Here is a 24,163-nt window from a genome sequence, read left to right as displayed (position 1 = left end):
AGCAATTGGGGAGGTAGTTGTAAGGGGAGATGGAAGGTGCAAGGGAAGGAGTTCAGAGGGGGGAAGGAGTGTGGAGAGGGGAAGGAGTCCAGGTGGAGGAAGGAGTGCGGAGAGGGGAGGGAATAGGGGTGGAGGAAGAAGCAAGGATGTCTGAAGTAGTCAAGAAGGGGGAAGGAGTAAGGCTGGAGGAAGGAGTTGGGAAAGGGGAAGGATTAAGGGTGTCTGAAGGAGTCAGGAAGGACTAAGTGGAGGTGGGGAGTCAGGGGAGGGAGGAGTTCCGGTGGGGAAGGCATTCCGGAGGAGGGGAATGTGAAAGGGTGGGCTCTGATGTGACTATGATTGACTCCTGGGGAGTGAACTGAGGGTGGGCGAGGTATGGAGGAATAGTGAGAATGACCGAGGGCAGACTGAGGCAATGGGATGGGAGGGTGAGGGTGTGATGGTAGTGGTAGAAGCAAGGGTGGTTGGTGGGGACTTGGAGGCAGACACAGACCCTGGGGGTGGGAAGGAGGTGGTCAGGGAGGTTAATGTGGATGGGGTTGGGATTTTCGGGAAGGAAGGAACTGTGCACATTCACCTTGGCATCCCCGAAAGAAAAGGGTTGTGGCTGGTAGATCACGGAGGGGAGGTGGAAGGTGATGCCAGGGGGATCAACTGTGATGGGGGAGAGGAAATGGGTGACTGTGGGAGGGGAAAGAACAGGGGAGTGAAAGAAAAACTGTATTACCACCATTCTGGCTAAATTGAAAGTGAGACGAGAGCTGTGGCAGTGCAGGATCCTCACAACCGTGTTTACCACCGACCTTACCATCACTGCAGGCATGCTGTACATCCTCACCAGTCAGTGTGATGGCATGCTCCTCAAGGTGAGTGAGAGGCCTAATGTGGGCCACTCCACCCCCAGTGAAATCAGGTGCTGCATGGGAGTGTGATCAGTGGGGGGGTGGAGATGCAGGTCAGCTCAGATGGTCAACTGAAAGCAAACCCCAGGAGGCAGCAATGAAAGTGCCCAGAACATTGAGATGACTGTGATACGGGAAGGATCCGCGTGCGTGGGAGAGTACTTGAACAAGGCTCCGAAAGGCCCTATCCCACACACACACTTCTTCCTCCAGAATCACTTGTGGACCGGCTGCGTGCAGCTGAACTACTAGTGGGGTGGTGGAGGGGGTTGGCAGATGCAGTGGGAGGACTCACGAAGCCTGTCAATGAAGCTGAAAGACACCATTACACGTTATTCAGTGAAAGTGCATATACTTCCAGATTGTAAAGTGACAAAATGTGTTCACCCATGCAACCAACTGTGATCAGAATTTCTTAACTTTTGAATGCCTTAGACTTCTAGTTGCTGCCCTGACATCTGCAGTAAGGGTGGAGACAGCCTGTGCGATGGTTGATTCTGTTACCTCTAATGCCTTTGGCATGGGTTCTCTGGGTAGCCGAGGCCTTGGAGGCTTTGGTTTGCTCTGGCTGACCTGCTGTGGGCTAGCTGCTCCCTCTGTGGTGACAGAGGATGAGGTTAAGGGGGGGGGTCACAGGCAAAGAGGACTTGGAGGGAGAGGACAGCCTCCTGAGCTTCCTGAGTGGATGACCCAGTAGTGTCCAGCTGTGGTTCCTCCTCCCTTTGGGTGCCCGGGGACCCCGACCTGATTCCTTAAGGTGAAGGAGTGCCAAGGGGCGTCAATGTGTCCTGTTTCCCTCTTGCTTTGCCACTGCAGGAACTCACCCATGGCTCTTGTGATGGAGTGCAGGTGTGCACACATCTCTGCATTCTGCAGGACCAGGATCTCCATGGCGTCTACAGTCCTCCCCACGGAAACCTCCAAATGTGCGTATGTGGGCACCACTTCATCAGAGAGCGGGCAGATGCACTCCTGCGACTCGCATGTGACCCTGTTGAGGGCTTCCAACTGCTCTGCGTGATGTTCCCCCCACCTTCTGCTGACTCTCCAGGATGAGTTGGATGGCCAAATCCAGAGGTTCATCATCTGACTCGGACCTCACAGATGCCTATTCCCCAGCAGTCCTCCAAGTGCCGGGGAGCCCAGCTGAACCTGCCTGCTCCTGTTGTGGACACGTGCCCATGCTGTGACCACCGGATTGTGAACCCGAGCCTGCTCGAGATCTTGGTCCCACCCATGTGTGTATCTCTGCGATTGTGGAGGGTGTGGGTAAGCGCTGTGATGGGTCTTCCAGACTGCTTATTTCCAGCTCTTCAATGCAGGAGGTGTCCTCTTGGCTGGAGTTGAGGACGTGGATGGAGCTGAGGGACTGGCTGGCTGAGGGTGTCGGTCGCTTGGAAGAGCTCCCTATGAACCAAAGTAGAGATAATTAGTGCATGTCAGCACAGTCAAAAGCAGGAGAGAGAGCACTCACATTTACTTTCAGGGAGGGATGATGTCATACAGGAACCTCATGAGGGTGTTCACCACTGACCTCACAGTCACAGCAGGCACGGTCCATATCCTCACCAATCAGTGCGATGGCATGCTGCTCAAAGTGAGCGAGGGGCCTAATGTGGGCCACTGCAACCCCGGTCTGGGACTTCTCCCTGCTGATGTGAGCAGGATTCTCCTGCATGAAAGCAGATGGGTATAGTGTGAGCAGAACGCATGGCACTGGGTGGAATGTTTGTGTGGTGAGCAGAGACATGGACTAGATGAGGACGCGAACTCCAGAGGATATGAGCCTGAGGAACGTGTGAGGGTGTGTGTGAGAGTTGGTGGTGTTGTCCCTTGAGTTGTAAGATCCCTGTGGATGTGTGATGGGTTTGTGAGTGTGTGAGTTGAGAGTGATGAGAAGTGACTTAACCTGGCGGAACAGAGGAGATCATTCATCCTCTTGCAGCACTGGGTGGCTGTCCTTTTTTGCAGGGTGTTGGCACTGACCTTCACTGCCACTGCTTCCCAAGCCGGATTGGTGATGTTGCTTCCCATCCTGCGGCCAGAGGGGGGGGTATCGGACATTACGGCGAGCCTCGACTGAGTCCAAAAGGCGCTTGAGGAATCCGTCATTAAACCTGGGGGCTGCAGTCTTTTTTGCCATCAGGGGCCACGTCTTCCACGCAGCAGTCATGAGCTGGAAGCACCGAGTGGTGTGTGCACAGCTGCACTTTAAATATGGCGCCTGGCGTGATGAAGCAGCGAGGTGCTGGCGTGGCGGGCGAATGAGAGCCCATCTGCCATCGAACCGGAGGGTTTCCCAGGAATCCATAATTAATGCGGTGGGATTGAGACGATGCTGCATGAGAAGCCACCATTGCGGCCGACGGGTAAAATGTCATTTTACCTGCCCGCTACAGCATTCAGTGCAAATCTGGGACAATTCCGCCCTAGGTACTTAGAATAACCAGCATCAGATGTTCATTAATTTCACTGGGAAACACTCATGGTATATAAGTTTAATCAGTGATTAACTTTTAACCGGAACTTTTGATTCAACTGCACAATAGCAAAAACAATCACTACCTTCCAAAAATGTTTCTCACAAGTTTGGGGCTGATTCATTAATATTGAAAGGTTGGCAGTGCTCTTTGGCAGTGTTGTCATCTTTGATCACAATTATCTGGAATTAACTTAATTAATTAAATTATTTAATCTGATGAATATAATACTGTGCAAGCTGCTTTAAGTAGCTATAAACATAATAATGCAACAACGGGTCCCAAATAATTTCATGCATAAGTACATCATACAGTACTGAACTATATAGATCAGGAAGGCCCATATTTGATTTCTGGCTTGTGCTGAAGTCTCAGTCAGGATAGCATTAGGGTGCTACAAATAGCCTTAACGTTGCCAGACCTAGAAAGGGAAGTGTTTTTTCAGGGTATCTACTCAAGATTGTTAGTGCTGGGTATGGACAAGGTAGGGATCTCAGAATAGCTTTGGTCCAAATCATAAAGTATTACAAAAATACAGCATGAAAGAGGGAAGAAGTATCCTTAATGATGCATTCATTGACACTTTAAGCAATAAAGGAAATGGAGTTACTAACTCCAATCTCTATTTTTGGAATAATGGCAACCACTAAATATAAGATACAATTGATGCTCACTTACCCTAAAAAAACTCAGCAGGTCTGGCAGCATCGGCGGAGAAGAAAAGAATTGACGTTTCGAGTCCTCATGACCCTTCAACAGAACTGAGTAGTATTAGGAGAGGGGTGAAATATAAGCTGGTTTCAGGTGGGGGGGGTGGGGGGAGAGAAGTTTGGGGGGGGTGGGGGGGGCGGGCGGTGGTTGTAGGGACAAGCAAGCAGTGATAGGAGCAGATAATCAAAAGATGTCACAGACAAAGGAACAAAGAGGTGTTGAAGGTGGTGATATTATCTAAACGAATGTGCTAATTAAGAATGGATGGCAGGACACTCAAGGTTATTAATATTACTCAGTTCTGTTGAAGGGTCATGAGGACTGGAAACGTCAACTCTTCTTCTCCGCCGATGCTGCCAGACCTGCTGAGTGTTTCCAGGTAATTCTGTTTTTGTTTTGGATTTCCAGCATCCGCAGTTTTTTGTTTTTATCTCTACCTAGTTGACTGTACACAACTATGTTTAGGCTGAGATGTATAGAGTGAAATGTCTCGTATTAGTTTTATAAATAAAGTAAATAGTAGGAATGGCAACTACCTACCACCACCTCTGCCTCCCAGTGCTGTAACTCATGCTAAGCATTTCAGTGTTTAGTGGACCTGACCCATTTCTATTTGTATCACTGCACATCACCACACAAATTAGGTGCTACATGGTATCTTCAACAGTGCAGCACTTCCTCAGGACTGCAATGGAGTGTTAACTGAGGTTTTGTGCTCAAGTTCCAGAAGTCAGCTTAGATTTTGTGCTCAAACCCACAACTTTTTGACTCAAAGTCTGGCAAAAGTGCTAAACAGTGAGCCAGAGTTGACACATAACTTGAAGCCTTGAAACCCATTAATTAAACACAAAGGCCCCAAAATTGGCTCTCTTAGGCTGCAGCATGACAGGGAGATGGAGTACAAGCAACAGAGCGGGGAAGCTGTACAAAGAGGGTTCTGAATTGAAAGTAATGCCTACCTAGGGTCTTCAGGGACCACTTCTCCTACCTCTACCTCAGCCAGGATCAGTGAGGCAGCTACATTTCGCCAGGGAGATGGTCACTGAAATGTGCCACCTTATTCAACAGGTCCTGCAGCCAAAGAGCACGGCAAGGACGGTGCTGCCAGTGGCTGTCAATATTAACATGGCCCTTAATTTTTAGACAAGCAGATCCTTCAAGACTGGAGCTGGCGATTTTACCAATGTTTCCCTATTTGCCATGCATCACTGCATCAGGGAGGTAACAGAGGCCCTGTATACCAGGAGAGGGGTTGTCATTGTCTCTCTAACCAGAGGGAAGCAGGGAGAGTGAGCAGGTAGCATTGCCCAGGTATCGGGATTCCCAATGGTGCTGGAAGCCACCAGCTGCGCATATATGAATCTGCGGGCACCACATATTAATAGGGAGATATACCACAACAGTAAGGGGCACCACATCCTTAATGTGCAGTTGATGTAAAGGAAATTATGTCCAGTATCCTCACTCTGGACTGGCTGTGCCTAATCAGTCCCTGGTTCCTCCGAATCTCATAACAACGCTGCTCCACAATTCCCGTCTTTCCATCCATTTGCTATAGACCATCGCTGTGTCCTCTTGGCCAAAATCCTGAAATAAAGAACACCACAAAAATTTCCAATAATACCTACAAAATTGAACTATTCACCTTTGCGCATTGCTTTAGTGCCTGTCTTACAGGTGTCTTTGCCTGGCCTAGTACGCCTACATTTTTTTATCCTAGTGGCTCCAGCATGGCTCATGGACGGTTACTGACTTTCAGTTTGGAAGACTGTAGATGGCCTTGCAGACACCCTCAAAAAGCTCTGGGCCTTGAGGGCCTAGCTTCAGACTGCACCACCTTGGCATGGATAGCAGCAGTCTGGCCTGGCTATTGGGCAACAGCAAGGGTACAGGCAGAATGGCAGTGGTGGGAGCATGAATACTGTCATTCATTTGTGCACTACAGAACCAGTGCCTCCCCTGGGATGGCACCTCAGCAATCTTAGAAGCACAGATTGCTGGACCAAGGTGAAACCTACATGTGCTTTTGAGCACTGATAACTGCAGCAATGATGGCAGCAGTCTGAGCCTACATGCCACCAAGCTGGACTTGCATGGCATCAAGCATGAATCTAATGACCTCAGTCCGAGCTTCCACTGTCGCACTGAGACGTTGAGTGGCTTCTTCCTGTGTCACAATGGAGACTGAGACATTACCCACCAAACCCTGGGTCTGCAAGTACCATCAATGAATTGTGTTAGGAACTAGAGATAGCTTTAAGTAATTTATATTTGTATTTGGGTGTGTTACGAGTAAGCTATAGCTTTAAGTTTAAGTTTTAGTTTTAAGTTTAAGTTTAATTTATATGTTTTTTATTTGTGTGTGAGAAAGGTTAAGCCTGGATTTTTGATTTCAATTTTAGGGTGGAGTCAGCAAATCTGTGGATTTGTTTGCATACCTGCATTTTTAATGAGATTTTACGATTCTTGAAGTGGTTTAGGGAAATTAAAACAAAGTAGAAAAAAACTGGCCTGTTGCCTAGCAACAAGAGGCCCACACAGAGAGACAGAGAGAAACAGGAAAGTAGTTTGAGTTCAGTTGGGCTGTGGATACCACAGGGTAAGGAAGCTGGATAGGAGAGGGAATGGCAGAAAGCAGATTTCCCAAAAGAACAGAAGAAAGTCCTAGAAACCAGGGAGTGAAGACAGGTAAAGGTCCCAAGACAACAACTAAGTCAAGGAACAAGGACAGGGAATCTGGAACAGATCCTGTTGAGTGAAGTTAAAGTAGGAAGCAGAGGAAAAGGCTCCGAATTAAAGAGAGAAAGCTGAGGGGAGCAGGATCAAGGCAAAGTGGGCATTCGAGAAGCCAGAAGATCCAAGGAGACAGCCAAAGGTCGGTGACTCCTTGCTATGGGCATGTGAAGCAGAGGTGTTGTGTTGGCATGGCTGAGTATCTGAGAGAGTGCATGGAAGGCAAAGCTTGAATGTACGTGGTGATCTAGGGGAGAGGAATATTGGAAGGAGAGATCGAAACCCTGGAAGTGGACCCTTGTAGAAGGCGTCCAAGAGAAAGTGTTGTTTGGGAGAAGATTCCAAAGCGAGTTCTTCGAGAGTGGAGATTAGAAAACCTCGTGTGAAAGACGGAGTTCAGTGAGACCAGTTGGCTCATGGTGTGACCAGCATCTGGGGGGGTGTTGATGAGAGATCCATAGCATCTGTTTGGGGTAGCATCTGTCACTTGGTTTCAGAGGGTGGTGTGCCTGACCACAGGTCACCTATTGGTTTACATGGACTGTGTACTTACAATGAACATTAGAGCATAAGATAGCTTTTGTAACTTGTGTTATCCTTATGAATCTGTATATATCTGTAAAGGTATAGTTGTTGGTGAAGGAGTATTGTAACATAGGTCATCTTTTCTTGTTTAGTAAATGTTTTATTCTTTCGTTGTAAGTTCATCAGCTGACTCCTGTGACTCTGTTCAGTAGCCACTCTCCATGTCTCTAAACAAAAAATAAAAGTTAAAAGCTATCAAGTCGGGTTCCACCCTGTGATCTGACTTGTCCTGTAGTAACATCAGCTGGGATCATAATAGTTGGCCATCACTTCCACACTGTAAATGACGGCTCCAAGTTCCTGCGCAAAGCCCTGTGCCACATCGGAGCTGGACTCCTCCGTGCTCCTTGACAGTGACAGCAGGCTCTGTGGCAAGCCTGCCAGTACAGCAAGCATTTTTGTATGCATGACCATCAGCGTTCTCCTGTATGCCATCCCATTGGTGTCCTCACCTGAATCTCCTGCAGCAGAACTCATCTGTAATCTCACTCTCCAGGAGCTGCCATACATGCTATCTTTTCCCCCTAGCCTGGCTGTAGCTCACTCGTGCCCAGTCACCATATGCTGATCCCATCTCTTTTGTTGCTCTTTGTAAAGGTTGCACAGCATTGGTATCTGAGCTGGTGGCTGCAAATGTCAAATCAAGTAATGGTACTACTTCATCAGAAGTTTGTTCGTGCTCGCACCCTTCATGATGAGGTTACACCGGCTGACCAGGTGGCAGGTCTTAGGATCTGAAAGCAAAAATGTAGAAGAGGAGAGTTGGGGCGAGGGAAGGAGGTTCAAAGGAAAGCAAGAGGTCCATGGTCACATTATGTGCAGCTTGCACTTCATACTGGAAAACAGGATGAAGGTGAAGTGGGATTTGAGAAGCTGCATAAAGCAATAACATACCGTCATGCTGGATGCAGTGGTTTCAGTCACTGCCAGCCTAATAATACACAAAACCAGCTCTTCCAAGGGGTTCAGGAGATGCAAACACTTCTGTCCCCCACCGATTCTCTGATACTGTGTTCCTCTGTGACCTTGTCCTGCAAACAGAGAAGGAAGAGTGTCAGTAAGTATGTTGCAATGTGTTTGGTTGATGTGCCTGTCACAGCTGAATAGATGGAAGTGTGAGGAAGCTGTGAGTTGTGGGTGTGAGGCTTGCAGCATTGTTAAGTGTGTGAGGTGGAACATCTGAATGTCAGGCATAAATCAAGACTGGTGAATGTTGTGGGTTTGTTGCATTGAACAGCGTATGAGGTTGGTTGTTCTCTGGTTAGGATATGGTTTTAGAAGATGCATTCACTAACCTTGACCACCTGTATATTCTGGCACTGTAACCAGGTCCTTGGGGTCAGATTCCTTGAATTGACTTCCACAACAACCTCATCCTATTCCCTTTACAATGTGTGCCTGGAGTGCTTCCTAGCCCTCGGTGTGGAAACATGACCTGTCTCCTCCCTTCCACCTCCTGAACTTAGGCCTCCAGCAGTACATCAAAGAATCTGGGAGCCTTCCCTCTGGCCTGCTGTTTCATTGGTATTCTTATTCCTTCTCTGAAACACTTTCACAAACAGTTCCACCACATGCTACAGCCTGAATGCCTCTTAAGAGGTGCAGGCTGCTTTTAAAAAGTGCAGGCGAGTTGGAATTCATGCTACCCATGCATGTAACTTGGTCTCCTAAAGAGCACGCAGCCAGTTAGCAGCCCATTTAACACTGGGCTGCAAGTCACAGTCATGGTAAAAAGCAGGCAGCTCAAGGTTTTTATTCCCTGCATTACTTTGACCACTTCACAACCCCCGTGCCCCTAGCAGGCATTATCCAATTTTTAGCCTAAGCATTGGAAAATTCACTCTGCGTATCGAATCGAAAAAGTTACTCTACTAATCCAATTATTGGAGGAGTTTTGTATTTTCACAATCACAGAATCACAGTGCAGAAGAGTCCCTTTGGCCCATCGAGTCGGCACCGACACGTGAGAAACACCCAACCTACCTACCTAATCCCATTTACCAGCACTTGGCCCATAGCCTTGAATGTTATGATGAGCCAAGTGCTCATCCAGGTACTTTTTAAAGGATGTGAGGCAACCCACCTCCACCACCCTCCCAGGCAGTGCATTCCAGACCGTCACCACCATCTGGGTAAAAAAGTTTTTCCTCACATCCCCCCTAAACCTCCTGCCCCTTACCTTCAACGTATGCCCCCTTGTGACTGACCCTTCAACTAAGGGGAACAGCTGCTCCCTATCCACCCTGTCCATGCCCCTCATAATCTTGTACACTTCGATCAGGTCGTCCCTCAGTCTTCTCTGCTTCAACGAAAACAACCCAAGTCTATCCAACCTCTCTTCATAACTTAAATGTTTCATCCCAGGCAACATCCTGGTGAATCTCCTCTGCACCCCCTCCAGTGCAATCACATCCTTCCTATAATGTGGTGACCAGAACTGCACACAGTACTCCAGCTGTGGCCTCACCAAGGTTCTATACAACTCCAACATGACCTCCCTACTTTTGTAATCTATGCCTCGATTGATAAAGGCAAGTGTCCCATATGCTTTTTTCACCACCCCACTTACATGCTCCTCCACCTTCAGAGATCTACAGACATACACGCCAAGGTCCCTTTGTTCCTCAGAACTTCCTAGTGTCATGCTGTTCATTGAATACTTCCTTGTCAAATTACTCCTTCGAAAGTGTATCACCTGACACTTTTCAAGGTTAAATTCCATCTGCCACTTATCTGCCCATTTGACCATCCCGTCTATATCTTCCTCTAGCCCAAGACACTCAACCTCACTTTTAACTACCCAGCCAAACTTTGTGTCATCCGCAAACTTACTAATCCTACCCCCCACATAGTCATCTATGTTGTTTATATAAATGACAAATAATAGGGGACCCAGCACAGATCTTTGTGGTACGCCACTGGCTTCCAGTCACTAAAGCATCCTTCTGTCATCCCCCTCTGCCTCCTACAACTAAGCCAATTTTGAATCCACCTTATCAAATTACCCTGTATCCCATGTGCCTTTGCCTTCTTTATAAGTCTCCCATGTGGGACCTTGTCAAAGGCTTTGGTGAAATCCATATAAACTACATCAACTGCACTACCCTCAATTACACACCTGGTCACTTCCTCAAAAAATTCAATCAAATTTGTTAGGCATGACCTCCCTCTGACAAAGCCAAGCTGACTATCCCTGATCAAACCTTGCCTCTCCAAGTGGAGATAGATACTCTCCTTCAGAAATTTCTCCAATAGTTTTCCTACCACTGACATGAGACTCACTGGCATGTAGTTCCCTGGCTTATCTCTACAACCCTTCTTAAATAGCGGAACCACATTAGCTGTTCTCCTGTCCTCTGGCACCTCCCCCATGACCAGAGAGGAGTTAAAAATTCGGGTCAGAGCCCCTGCGATCTCCTCCCTTGCCTCACTCAGCAGTCTGAGACACAAATCATCCGGACCTGGAGATTTGTCCACTTTTAAGCCTGCCAACACCTCCAATACCTTGTCACTCCCTATATCAATTTGCTTAAGAACCCCGCAGTCTTGCTCCCCGAGTTCGATACCTTCATCCTCATTCTCTTGGGTGAAGATGGACGTGAAGTATTCATTCAACACTCTAGCGATGTCTTCTGGCTCCACCCATATATTGCCCCCTTTGTCCCTTATGGGCCCTACTCTTTCCCTGGTTATCCTCTTCCCATTGATATACTTATAGAATATCTTGGGATTTTCCCTACTTTTACCATATCTATATCTATGCAGCAATACTAAATCTATGCAACAATATTTGGACAGTACGGTACTGATATCTTTGTAGAGAATAGAAATAAGGGGTTCAGGTTTTAATGTGTGAAACATTTGTTTAGGGTAAATGGAAATGTAATAAGTTATTAAAAGGTACTGTCTGAAAGCTGGTATCCAAGTTGTTGAAACTTTTGGCAGCTGACAAAATCACAAACAGCTCAATTTTTCATAAGGCACCATTCCACCTAATTAATATCAATTTCAGTTCTGTGATTCCTATGATTTCAGGTGAACAGAGAAAGGCATATTTTACTTCAACTTTGAAAAGAAATCAAAGTCATGGACGCATATACTTTAAAATTTTTACTGAGTCTTAACTAAAACTTTTATCTTGTTTTAGGTTCCAAAGAATCATTGCTTTCATCCACAATTTCAGTCAGTGAAGAAGTCATGACTATTCTGGAAGAAGTGATCATGCATACATTCCAGCAATGCGTGTATTACATCACAAAGGTTTGTTTAGATTACAGTTACACTATTGTCAAAAGAAAGGGAGATTTATAGGACATATTTCTAACAAAATACACATTAATTTTTTTTAAAAAGGAGCAGAAGAATATGTATTTAAGAACAGGATTGATGTTGAAAAGTTAAGTACAGATCTGGTTGATAGACTCTACGCTCCCAGCATCTTAAAAACATCATACTTGGAATGCAACAAATTCGAATAGTATAATGAAAATTATCACATTTAATACACTAGAGTTTTCATTCACTCACCTATAGGAATGAAGGTGAAATTTCATGACAATTTTATTTACTCATGCATTTTAGTTGTGGCTGTTCATTTTCTCAAGAGATTAGAAAATTTAGGGAGCTTGCAGACAGGACAGATTGTGTATCAAGTGTTGAAATAGCAGGCTCAATGGGCAAAATAGTGCTTTTTTCCCCAAGTTTTTATATGTTGTTATGACTTTTATATGTCCTTAAGATCCACTGATCAAGAACAATGATGTTTGGCAAAATTGGACAAAGGAACCAATTTATATAGAATATAAAGCACAGAAAGAGGCCATATGTCCCAACTGGTTTCTGCCTGTATGGCATAAGCCACATGAGTCTCCTCCTACCCCTGTTCATCTATCCATATGAGCATATCATTCTATTCCTTTCCATCTCATGTGCTTATCCAGCTTCTCTTTATGCATCTTTGCTATTTGCATCAACCACTCCAGGTGATAGCAAGCTGCACTTCTAACCACTGTCTGGGTGAGGAAGTTTCACCTGAATCCGATGTTGGATTTATTGGTGACTATCTTATATTTATGACCCCTGGTTTTGATTTCCCCAATATGTAGAGGCATTTTCTCTACAACTATCTTATCAAACCCATATATTGTTGTGCAACAGAAGATTAAGCGGATTGGAACAAAATTGTTGATCCAAATAGCAATTTAAGTTGTGACCTTGTTGTGCACTGATATTCATACCAAATTATACTTAGCATCAAAATTGAATTGGAAGAGCCGAATCTCATCATGTTTCTGGCAGACCAATCCAAAAAGGTGGCTGGGCAATGGTTAGCCCATGCTAAAAATAATGATCTTAATAAATGCAGATGAAGGCTCAGATTTTCGCCAAGTTGGTCTGAGTTGGGAGACCTTGAAAAATAATAGGCAGGACCTGATTCTGGGATTCTCACCCCCTTTCCCATTTCCTGCAAAGGACAAGGGTGCAGGTAGCAAGCCTGCACAAAGAAATCCCGCCCTTGCTGGCTTCATTGCATTCATAAAGAGGGCATCTGGGAACTGTATCCACAAAAGCAGCCTGGCAGACATCTGCTTTTCTGGTTCATTGTAAATGCTTTGCAGAGCTCCAAGACAGACTAATGCACTTAGCTCAACAGGCAATGTTGATACCACTGCAGAGAAGAGTGCACACTTTTTTTGACTTACATCTCTATTACCTTGTAATAGGTTATTCTTCCTTTAATGGGGTTTTTCAATTCCTGTGTGTTTATTTACACAAGATTAAGAGGTTTGAAGTGGATAAAAGCTTCTGACATTAATACTGAGCAGTCTCTTTTTCAAAGGACACATTCTTAGCCCCTATTTATGTTGTAGTTTCAGGATTATTTCACAGATTTGCCAATGATACATTGGTCCTGTATATAGTAGATACGGGGTGAGTGGGTATGGAGGATGTGTGTGAGGGCAAGGGGGATATGAAGGGACATGGGGATATGGAGGATGCAGGGGAGATACAAAGGGGCAGGGGAGATACAAAGGGGCATGGGGCACTGGAGGTGGGTGAGGATAAGGGTTTGACAGTCATGATTACAACTGGGAGATGTCCCTGTAAATGGAAGCAGGCCTTCTAGCTTGCTGGCCTTTCATCCTCCTCAGGTCTGCCTCCAGAGGCAGCGGGCCCAACTCCATCCCACCTCCCAGAACGAAAATAGGACAGGCAGGGGCCTCCTTAATGGAGATGAGTATGCAGAGTCAGGAAAATATGGCCCAATCTGTGTGGCCAGATTATTCTGTTTTTGGAAACTTATGGTTGCAAGCAACCACTCAGTCATTTTTTTTAATTGAAAAGCTAACAAGCAAAGTCATGTTTTCAAAAGGCTTTGAAAAACATAAGTGCTCTCCATGTTTTGGAGGCTGTGTCTTCTGCACATCAGTAAAGATCAAAATATATGAATATAAAATCTATCAACTAGGAACTGAAGGAAAAATATCCTTCGGTTCATTCAAGTACCTACCTGCAAGTTGAGCTTGATATGAAAGCTGAGAAAATTAGTTTTGCAAGGATCATAGTAATTGTACCATATAAAATGTAACGAATGATTATTTTGAAACTAAATACTTTTTGAATTGATTTAATGTTGTCTATAAAATATAGTATGTAGCTTTCACAAAATGTTAGTACTACATAATAATTTTATGATTTTAGAATGAATAATCTGGAACCCATAGTTTAGAAATTACAGTTGGCAATATTAGTGGGCAAATGCTTAGCAATTTCTTTTGTCATTCCTCTATCAATTAGTCTAACACAGGCATCATTCTCAATTTTAGTGTGTACACACCCACTATAAGATAAAGGGATCATCTGGTAATATTGCAATGATAAAATCTAGCAAATAGGAGCTAGTTTTTCATTGCGTATTTTATGGCTTTAAGGGGTTATTTTGGTGAAAGGGTGCAAACAGGTGCCAAATGGGAGCTGTGCTAATTAGAGATGTCTGTTTGAAAATCTAGTTTTAGCATGGAATTTTCCTCCTAATTGCTAATTACCATCATTTGAATTTGCCTGAACATGCTAAATCAGACATCTACAGCTTTAGTACTCAGGTGCTAATTAGACACAATTTTTGTAGAGCAGTAAATATGGCTCAGGGACCAAGTAAGAGAGCTCACAAGTTCTCAGATGTGACACTGGAGGTCCTGATGGAGGAGGGATGTTCTTTACGTGCAGGGGGGAAGGGGTTCACTGCCCTCCTGCCCCATTCTGTTGCACACTTATGGTTGCAAGGGCAGCAAGTTAGAAGGCCCTCCTCCATTTACTGGGACAAACCCTCAAATCCCCATTCTGCTGCAGCAGCTGATGCTGCTCTGCCTGGCCTCATCTTCTCCCATTCATTCCTCCTGCAGATCAAAGGGGGCCCATTGCAAGATTTCAATAAGCAAGCACTCCCATTCTCCTGGTAACGTATAGGTGTCCAATAAGGTAGATTAACACAGCACTCACTTTTTTTTAAGTAAAGTCCTCAGAGAATTTCTGGAATAAATGTTGATATAGTGTTGGTGTCTTGACAAAGTGGTCGAGAAAGTCTCCTAATACGTTTCTAAAGTTAACTTCAAACCTCCCGCAGCAAGTAATTAAAAGTGATTAAAACCTTTATATCGCTCAAAATCCTCAGCAACAAGTTTACTCCTAGTCAACTGGTCGCTGTTAAGAAAGGGCAGAAGTTCCAGTGCTATCCACCAAAATGCTGTGCTGTCTCCTTAGTGTTAGCAGGCAGGTTGAGTGATAATTAGCCCCTTAATGATCGTTCAGGTAGCCATTCAAATTGCAAACTTCAGCTCATTTACAGGGATGGCAACTTGTGCTAAATGCAGGATATGCAGGCATTTAGCCCAGGCTGCATTTGCTGCCAACACAGCACATGCGCAGTTCTAGTGTTTCTCCACCATGTTTACTGTTTTAGCGCAGGTCTAGATTTGCAGAAAAAAACACCCGGAGACACAGTGTACTGAACTTAATGGGAATTTTTCCCATTTAACCTCATCACAAATAGAACAAAGTCTCTGGACATGGATTGGGCGAGGGGGCAGGTGGTAGTGGGTGTGGGGCAGCGAGAACTCACAGCGTTTAAAACTATAATTTAATTTCTGCAGTATAGGATATTACGTTTCTCCTTTTCAAACGGGGGTAGGGTCCGCTCGCCGAGGTGTAAAATGATGCGCAGTGACGTTGAGTGTGCGTCCCGACGTCACCGCACATCATTTAGTTTTTCAGTTTGGCAGGCACGCAGCCGCTTTGGCTGTGCGCCCGCCGAACTGTCAAAGGTCTATTAAGGCCATTTAAATATCAATTAAACTAATAAACTGAGCTGCCCATCCAACCTTAAGGTTGACAGCCATGCGAAGAGCCAGGTGGCCTTTGCATTTTTCATGGAACCTCATCCACAGGCAGGATGAGGTTTCATGAATGTTTTTAAAGTGTTTTAAAAGTTTTTAATAAAATTAATGGAAATGTCCCAGCTAATGTGACAGTTTCAACTTTTGACAGTTTCAAAATTTTTGTTTACCTTTAATCAATGTTTCATAAGTGAAACTAATCTCCCCGAGGCATCTGTGTGCCCCAGGAAGATTTCTGCGCTCTTTCGTGCACATGTGTGAAAGAGTGCACTCCCAACTCAAGGAACTCTTCCCCCCCCACCACCACCACCCATGCAGCACTTCTGTTTTTTTATTTGATTTATCAGTCTCCGCAGAGACTGTCAAAAATTGCCATTGCCGACTATATTTCAAGTCGTCAAAGCGAGGTATTGCGAAAAGTTTTCAATAAGCAATACTCGCGCCTCGGTTAAACCTCGTGCATCACACTGGGTGGGCCTTAATTGGGCGCCCACGTAAAATGGCAGCCGCCCCCGCACAACCCCCCCCCCCAATGGGGGAAAATTCTACCCTAAATGTATTATGGCCTACCATCTTGGTTGCCTGGAACATGTTGTAGCAGAATTATACCCTGTGTGTAAGGATCCTGTGTCCTGGTGATGTCTTGGTGGTGGGGAGAAAATAATTCTGAAAAATGATTTTGTCTAGCCGATCTCATCCGTATCAACATTTTAATGAGATGAATCCCATTTTAATGATAAATTACACATGTTTTTATTCAGGACAGCAGTTCATAATCAGCTCTGCAATTAAGGTCGCAGACCATGGTTGCATAAATCAAAGCCACACACTGGGGCGCAGCGTCATTGATTTTCTGCATATGCATGGGCGAATATCGGCAACCGAGTTGCATTGACAGGAGACACGGTGTTTAGCTTAAGACCCAATCTTTGCCACCATGAATGCTCTTTAGCATGTAAAGTATCTGGGAAAAATGGCTCCCTAACTCTCCCTGTACCCTTGTGCCAAGCTTTGTTCTCTGTATGGTTTTTGGACACAGAAAAAGGAAACAACCCCCCATGTATGCTCCATGTTTTCTCCAAAAACTTGCAATGTTTATTTTACCTCTGCAGGCAAGTATTCAATCCTCAATACAGCCTGCGTGGGAGTGTGGGGTCTCCAGGTTTTAGAGAAGAAAGAAGCATCCAATGTGTGCAACAACAGTTACCTCAATTCTAAGACTTGATTCCCATGTTAGTAGCAAGCATTGTAGGCATCAGTTCTTCTCGGGAGATGATGGACTGCACCCAGAATGCCTGTATGTTATTTCTGGACTGAACATCGCCTGTTATGGCTGTACAGGCCGACTTGTGAGTGGCAGTCCCTTCAGCAGCTCGCACTGATGAATAGTGTTGGCTCGAGGTGGACTGATATTTTTTTCCTTCTGCAGCGCTCTCTTGTCCACCATCTGGTCATTCCTTTGGTCCCCAGCTTTTTCCACACCCTGCCTGACTGCTTGTCTCCAGGCACTCCAGTCAGCAGCAAGGACTTCCCATGCATTGACTCCAATCCCATTCAACTTGAAGTCTCGCTTGCAGACATCCTTGTATCGTAGACATGGACAACACGTTGGTCCTGTGCCAATAGTAAGCGTGCCATAGAGCATGTCTTTAGGAATGCAGCTATCATCCATTCAGCTCACATGCCCTAGCCAACAGAGTCGCTGCTGACCCAAAAGGGCAAACATGCTGGGGTTCCCTGCACGCTGGTGTATTTCTGACCAGCAGCAAGTAATGATAGCTTTGCTCCTTTCTCATTTTTCAAGTATTATTTATATCCGACTCCAAAGCAAACAATTGATAAAGTTCAATGATTCTCAGTTAACTGGATGGAAGGTGACAATTGGAAGAAAATCATCCCTATTTAAGGGGAAACTACATAAATACATGAGGGAGAAATTAATAGAGGGATACACTGATAGCTAGAAGAAGAAAGGTGGGAGGAAGCTCATGCAGAGTATAAACACAGAGCAGTTGGACTGAATGATCTGTTCCTGTGCAGCAAACGCAATGTAATTCTATGTAATCACATTATTCTTGTACAGTTCCTGGTAAGTACCCAAGAATGACAGATAGTGGCCTTGGTGACAGCATTCCTTCCTCATCAAGAGTTGGTTTGTGGTCCAGGAGATGGGAGGGGGAGAACTGCGTCATTTATTCATTCAGCAAAAGTACAGAAGTGTAGTTTCCAATGTGCCACATTACTACACATCACCAGTGCCCGGCCCATGGGGCCATCCAATGTTGTAGCAGTTTGGCTGAAAGTTTTATGGGAAAATCAAAGTAAGCTGACTCACAAAAGCTTAATAAGAACCAGTATCTCATCATAAGAAAATTAATTTTGCTTCACCTGAGCACAGGCAGAACTAGTGTGATAAAAGCTGAAGCACTCATTTGCCTGTAGTTCTAGCTGATGTGTAATGCTAGTCCCAATACAGCGGAAAGGCTTTACATCAGTAAATGAGTGAATTACAATCAAAAACCCTATACCAATGTGAGTGTAAAGTTACTTATTTTTTCTGGGGGTAACTTGAAAACTGTTTGGACAAATATCAGTGAGATTACTTTTCCTTAGTCTATAACTATCTTAAGGTTAATATTATGAATGGTGAAATTGCAAAGTGTTGTAACCTCTGCTGCTGCTGTCATCTTGTGCTGGCAGTACACAGGTAGTTTTAATATCTCAACTGTGCAATGGTACCAGCCAGTCAACAAAAAGGAAAAAACACTTGGCTTAGCAGAAAACTAAAGAGTACAGGTAATTTAAAACATAAATAAAGAAACATTACCTCCGCAAATGTCACAAAATTACTGAGTATATGACTTTAAACGTTCCAAAGGGAAATTGGTTTAAAAAGAACAGTCCATTAGTTTTCAAAAGTAGTGTTTTACCAACCTTCTCTCAGTTGACATAAGGTGGAAAAGCCCATTTGCTCTTTGAATGACAGTGTATTGGCAGAGGCCCAGTAAGGTTGGGGCAGATACTGCTCACAAAATGTTTCTCCCTTTCAATTATTACTTTAAATCTTTGCATTTGCACTTATTTCAGCATCCAATGGTAAATGGGCTTATCCTTTCAAATCTACAATTTTAATTATTTGAAGAATTTAAATAAATACATTATTTAATACCAAAGAGGTACAGACTGAAATTCATCATTTATGCTGCACAGTAAATGGCTATAAATCCTAAAAAGAAAATGTGATTACTCAGGGTACTTAGGTCACATTCTGTAAATATCTCCAGCATCAAATGCTATGAATTAATCCAAATTAATCCATGTGATTTACAAGTTTATTTAAGCTTGTATTCTTATCCTTGTGGTTAAGTAAGTTCCAGACATGAGGAATCTACATTCTTTTTCCTTTGTTGACTGGAATAGACATGGGACAAATTATTGGCACAACTGAATATTCAAACCATTTGGATAGTCATAAATATTTAACTGACAACTAAATTGGCTTTGCATATTAAAAAAAAGTATCACATAAAACAGCCTGGTGACTCAGTACCGTAAGAGGGAACTGAGCAACAGAGGCAATGTTCCCAGGTCTTGTGTTGTGTTAGGTGAGCTAGGCAGATCACAACCAGTCACAGTTCCCCTGGCCAGCAAGACTAAGTCCACCAGGTGTTCTGCTTCTGATTGCCAGCTCTTGCCAGAAAGTGCACTGCTGTGTAAGGATTGGGCTTAGTTTGGATTCCTACCCCCACTATAATAGCCTAAGACTCAGCCAATAATTACATAGCACAAGAAAGCCCCCAAATCATGATTGTAACATGACAGCATGTTTGGAAATGAAAATGCCAGAGATTGTGGTTTTGGATATCTTTCAAAAAAAGGTACAGCTTGTGGTGGGTGCATTCTCAAAATGTTAGCCTGTACAGCATGTGACTATGGCCTAAGTCAGAGCAGATGCAAGAGCGCTGTTAACTGCAAGGTGGACATAAGTTTAATTCTTGAATGATATCTTTCCTTACCTTGAAAAGTACATAAGCATGGATTAAATAAAAACATCATTATTGTTTCTTGTTCTACAGTCTCTCTATGTTACACTTCCTGCTTTCTTGGATTGCAATCCCTTCCAGACCAAGAGTGGATATTCCTGGATGAATTCTTCTCTCCCAGAGCCAGTTCGCAACATCATGCAAATATACCAGACAACACTGGACCTCCTCCATCAGTATGAAGTGCACCCTGAAATCGCAACACAGATGTTTGCCTACCTTTTCTTCTTCTCCAATGCTTCCCTGTTCAATCAGCTCATGGATAGAGGCAAGTTTAACAATGTACAGACACTTTTACATGGCATTACAGCACAGAAACAGACTATTTGGCCCAACTGGTCCACTCTGCTGTTTATGCTCCACATTAGCCTTCTCCTAGTCCTCTTCATCTAGTTCTATTAATATATCCTTCTGTTCCTTTCCCCTTGATGTAATATTCTAACTTCTTCGTAAACGCATCTATCGATCATTTGGTAGTACAGAACCTGAGTATTGCTGAAAAAAGTTTGGCAGTTAACTGTTCCCTGGTGCATTCTCCATTGCAACGCCTCTACCAATCAGAGTTCACTTTCCAACTAATCAGTACTCTCTTCTCATGCAGTATAAATTGTTGTTCCCTTTACAATTGGTATTCTTGCTTATCTGTCCTGGTGAGTGCAAGACAAAAATCTTTGACAGTATGTCTGTTTTTTCAGCAATACTCAGATGCATCTATGCTATTCACTTCAACCACTCCATGTGGCAGCAACTTCCCCATTCTCACCACCTGCATAAGAAGTCTCTCCTGAATTTCTTCTTGGATTTCTTAGAGACTACCTTATAATTATGACTCTTAATTTTGTTACCCTCACAAGTGGAAACATCTCTATGTCTACCATATCTAACCCCTTCTAACAGGTCATAATTCTAATAGATCACTTCTCTTTTCTAGAGAAAAATCCCCAATCTGTTCAATCTTTCCTGATAGTAATGCTGCTGGATTGTTTATAAGGGCCAGGACTTTTTCCAGATAATAGAATAAAGCCTGTGTAATGAAACATGAGAGTTGATGTGGCAGGCAGTCTTTAATAATGCAGTTGTTGCCTGCAGGTTATCTAGAGACCCTGCCTGTGGGATTAATAATGCAGTGTAAATCTATCCGTACTTTCTGTACTGTGTGGGAAATATCTCATTCCATATGCAACCTGCATATTCTCACTTGCCTGTGTTTTTGTGTACAATAGATGTATAATAAAGTACAGGTTCAAGCACTGCACAGAGAGAAAAGGTGGATAATCCATAAAATACTAATTTCTACTATCACCCAATGAGGGAAAATCAGTGGCGAAATATCAGCATTATCATTGCTGTTCACTTGACAGTGTTTCCGGCTGGAAAGTCTCTATGTGTAGACATTGCAAAAGGACAGGTCAAAACTTAACTATGTTGCCTCTGATCACCAAATACATACCAAAAGACGCAATCTGCACCTGTTTTTACAGAACAGCAACTTGGGTTAGGTACTGAAGCACAACCAACACCTGTGGCACTTGAAGGCAATTCCTTTTATTAAAAAAGATGAAACATTTTTTGGAGAGATATGGCAGTACTCCATATTGGTGCTTCAGTGGACTAGGCCACGGGTGAAGAAAGTTAATTTCCCAATAGGTTGAAAGAAGTAAAATGATCGCCCCCCCACCCCCCACACATCAGTACAAATCCCTCCAGATCTATGGGCAGAAATATTCACTCGGCGGGCGGGCGTGCACCCGACCCGCTCAAGTGTGAAATGACGCGCGTTGACGTTGGCCGAGCATGCCGAAGTCAATGAGCAGTTGCGCGATAGTTCGGTCAGCAGGCGCACGCCGGAGCTGGCAGCATGCCCGCCAACAGTTAAAAGGCCTGTTAAGCCCATTAAATTATTCATTTAATTTTTTCGCTGCCCGTCCAACGTAACGGTTGGCAGACAGTTTAAAAACCTCATCCAGGGGCTGGATGAGGTTTCCAAAAGCAAATAGTAGTAATAAAATAAAAGTTTTAAAATTTAATTAATAACATGTCCCTGCTCATGTGACAGAGCCACATGAGCAGGGACATGTTTCATTGCATTTTTATTTTTTTAATTAATTGTTAAAATATCTCTTCATCTCCCTGAGGCAGCTCCGTGCGCAAATTTCACACTCAACCCACTCGCCCTCCTCCCCCCGCCCGCACAGGCAGCCCACACAGGCAGCCTTAATTGGCCTGCCAGCGTGAAATCGCGGTGCGGTGCCGATCGCAGGCGGCTTTCCAACCACCCCACCCGCCCCTGCCAAGCACCCCCACCAAGGCCAAAATTCTGCCCTATGTATCTGAGCAACTTGGTTAAGAGAATTTAGGATGCAGCTTGCTTATAACCTTGACTGCTGTAGAGAGAATAAATTAATATCTGGAGAAATGCAGGTGTGTTGGTGGGTGGGGGGAAGCACGGAGAAAAATCATTAGTGTTTGAGCAGAATGATCATTAGCTGCTGGGTTCCTGCAGTTCAGTTACTACAAGTACATGTTGTTGTGTTAAAGTGTTCTTTTGCTTTTGTGCAGAAAGTGCATGCAGTTTATTTATAGCATTATTGAGGATGACACCCTTGGGATGCCTTCTCAACAGGCACTATTTCTCATTGGTCTTGCAGACAGTGAGCGCAGTAAATGAAAAAATGGGGCCATAAAAAACCACATCACCCAATATCACCACAGCAGTCTGTCTTCCACAGCATTATGTTCTTATTAGCTGTTCTAAACGGAATCTTGCAAATATGCCCATCATTTGAATCGTGCCAAAAAGAATGGGAGACATCATGGAATACCTAAAGGAACATCTGAAAATCACAATTTCTAAATACATTCTGAATGTATATCTAAACCAATGATCATAGAAGAGTTGCATTGAACTGTTTAATTTCAACAGATCAGGGAGTTACTGAATCTCTTTAAGGTGATGGAAAATCTGCTCTGTACATAACAGCACAAAATGAACAGCATCAATGAATAAAAGCAAGCAAGCAAGACAACTGCTGCTCACACCATTGCAATCATATTGGAAAAAAGAAGTGCCAGGGATTTAACTCATTCCAAATTAAATTTGAATTGGTAGTGGAGTTAGTTTAGTGTCGGATCCAGGACCGGCAGGTCTTTGAACCCCATGTGAAATTCAGTTTGAGCAGTCCAGGTTGTGTTGGACTTGCATTCAGAAAACCTTTGGTTTAAACCCCAGCAGAATATATAGCGACGGAGCAGTATTCTTCACGTTTTTGCAATGTCCTGGTTGTTCAGCAATGGAAATGGGTGTCAGCGCCACACTCAGATAGTCATTTCATGACTAATGAAGCCAAAATTATGGGCAGTGTGCTTGTGACATTCTATAATGTATTGGTGGTGGTCAGTGTTTCCCACCACCAGTGGGTACTGGGGCAATTTCTATGGAGGAAAATCTCTATGGTCTTACTCCATAACCTGACTTCCCATAATTAAGCCACAGTGCAATGATTTTAGAATCCCAATTGTCAACTTCCCCCAGGGCCAGTACATGTAAGAAAGCAATTCTTTGGGTGTAAGGGAGGTAAACTGAACTAAGCATAGCTTAAATAATTGCTAAAAATTATAATTAAAAATGTTTTAATTTTAATTTCCTTATTTTCCCATGATAAATTATAAATTAAATGTTTATGTTTCTGACTGAATTTTTCTTTTCACAAACTTATTCTAATAATAGTGAATGACCACAGGCTTTTACCCTTCCATTGGGAGTGATATGTTGATGCTTTTCTGTATGACTCTTAACAGGGACATACTGAATGTAACTTAAAACTGCACCAAGAACTGGACTTATTGGATTCAGTTTAATGTACATTTGGAACCTTGGTTTCTCAAAAAGCAGCAATTACTAAAAAACTGCACAGTATTTGGATTGCTTTTTCTTAAATAGATTTCCTATTGGATAAGATATATAAAAAAATAAAGTTGAAATACTTAAAAGGTTGACATCCTCAAAGTAGAAAAGTCACCTGGACTGGAAAGAATGCTTCATAGGTTACTGAAGGAACTAGGGCCTGAATATTTGCGCCCAACTCGGGAGAATTTGCAAACATGATTGGGGAGAAAATGTCCTGGATGGTCTAATTTTCATTCTGGGGTGGCTGGCCAAGTGTTGACGGGAGTTGGGCCCGCCGCCTCTGGAGAGGTTTGGAGGCAGCCACAGGAGCTGCTGGGTGCGGTGGCGAACTGTACCACCCCTCAAACCCCACACACTCCCCATGCCCTCTCCATGCCAACCCATGCCACCTCAGCCCCCCACCCACCTC

At 44.0% G+C, this 24,163-nt stretch overlaps 1 protein-coding gene and 1 non-coding gene across 2 annotated transcripts in view; one reads left to right on the top strand and one right to left on the bottom strand.

Moving 5' to 3' along the window:
• radil (Ras association and DIL domains) overlaps positions 1–24,163 on the top strand; it is a 140,558-nt gene that overhangs the window by 90,833 nt on the left and 25,562 nt on the right. The window contains exons 7-8 of the mRNA XM_078558608.1: positions 11,559–11,671; positions 19,881–20,115. Of these exons, the coding sequence (XP_078414734.1) occupies positions 11,559–11,671; positions 19,881–20,115 (348 nt within the window). The remainder of the gene's footprint in view (positions 1–11,558; positions 11,672–19,880; positions 20,116–24,163) is intronic.
• On the bottom strand, positions 16,152–16,287 carry LOC144691279 (U4 spliceosomal RNA). Its single transcript, XR_013579083.1, has one exon. It is a non-coding gene; the product is annotated as a U4 spliceosomal RNA (small nuclear RNA).

Source organism: Cetorhinus maximus, chromosome 15, assembly GCF_964194155.1.
Source record: "Cetorhinus maximus chromosome 15, sCetMax3.hap1.1, whole genome shotgun sequence".
NCBI lineage: Eukaryota > Metazoa > Chordata > Chondrichthyes > Lamniformes > Cetorhinidae > Cetorhinus > Cetorhinus maximus.
This window is presented reverse-complemented; position numbering and strand designations above follow the sequence as displayed.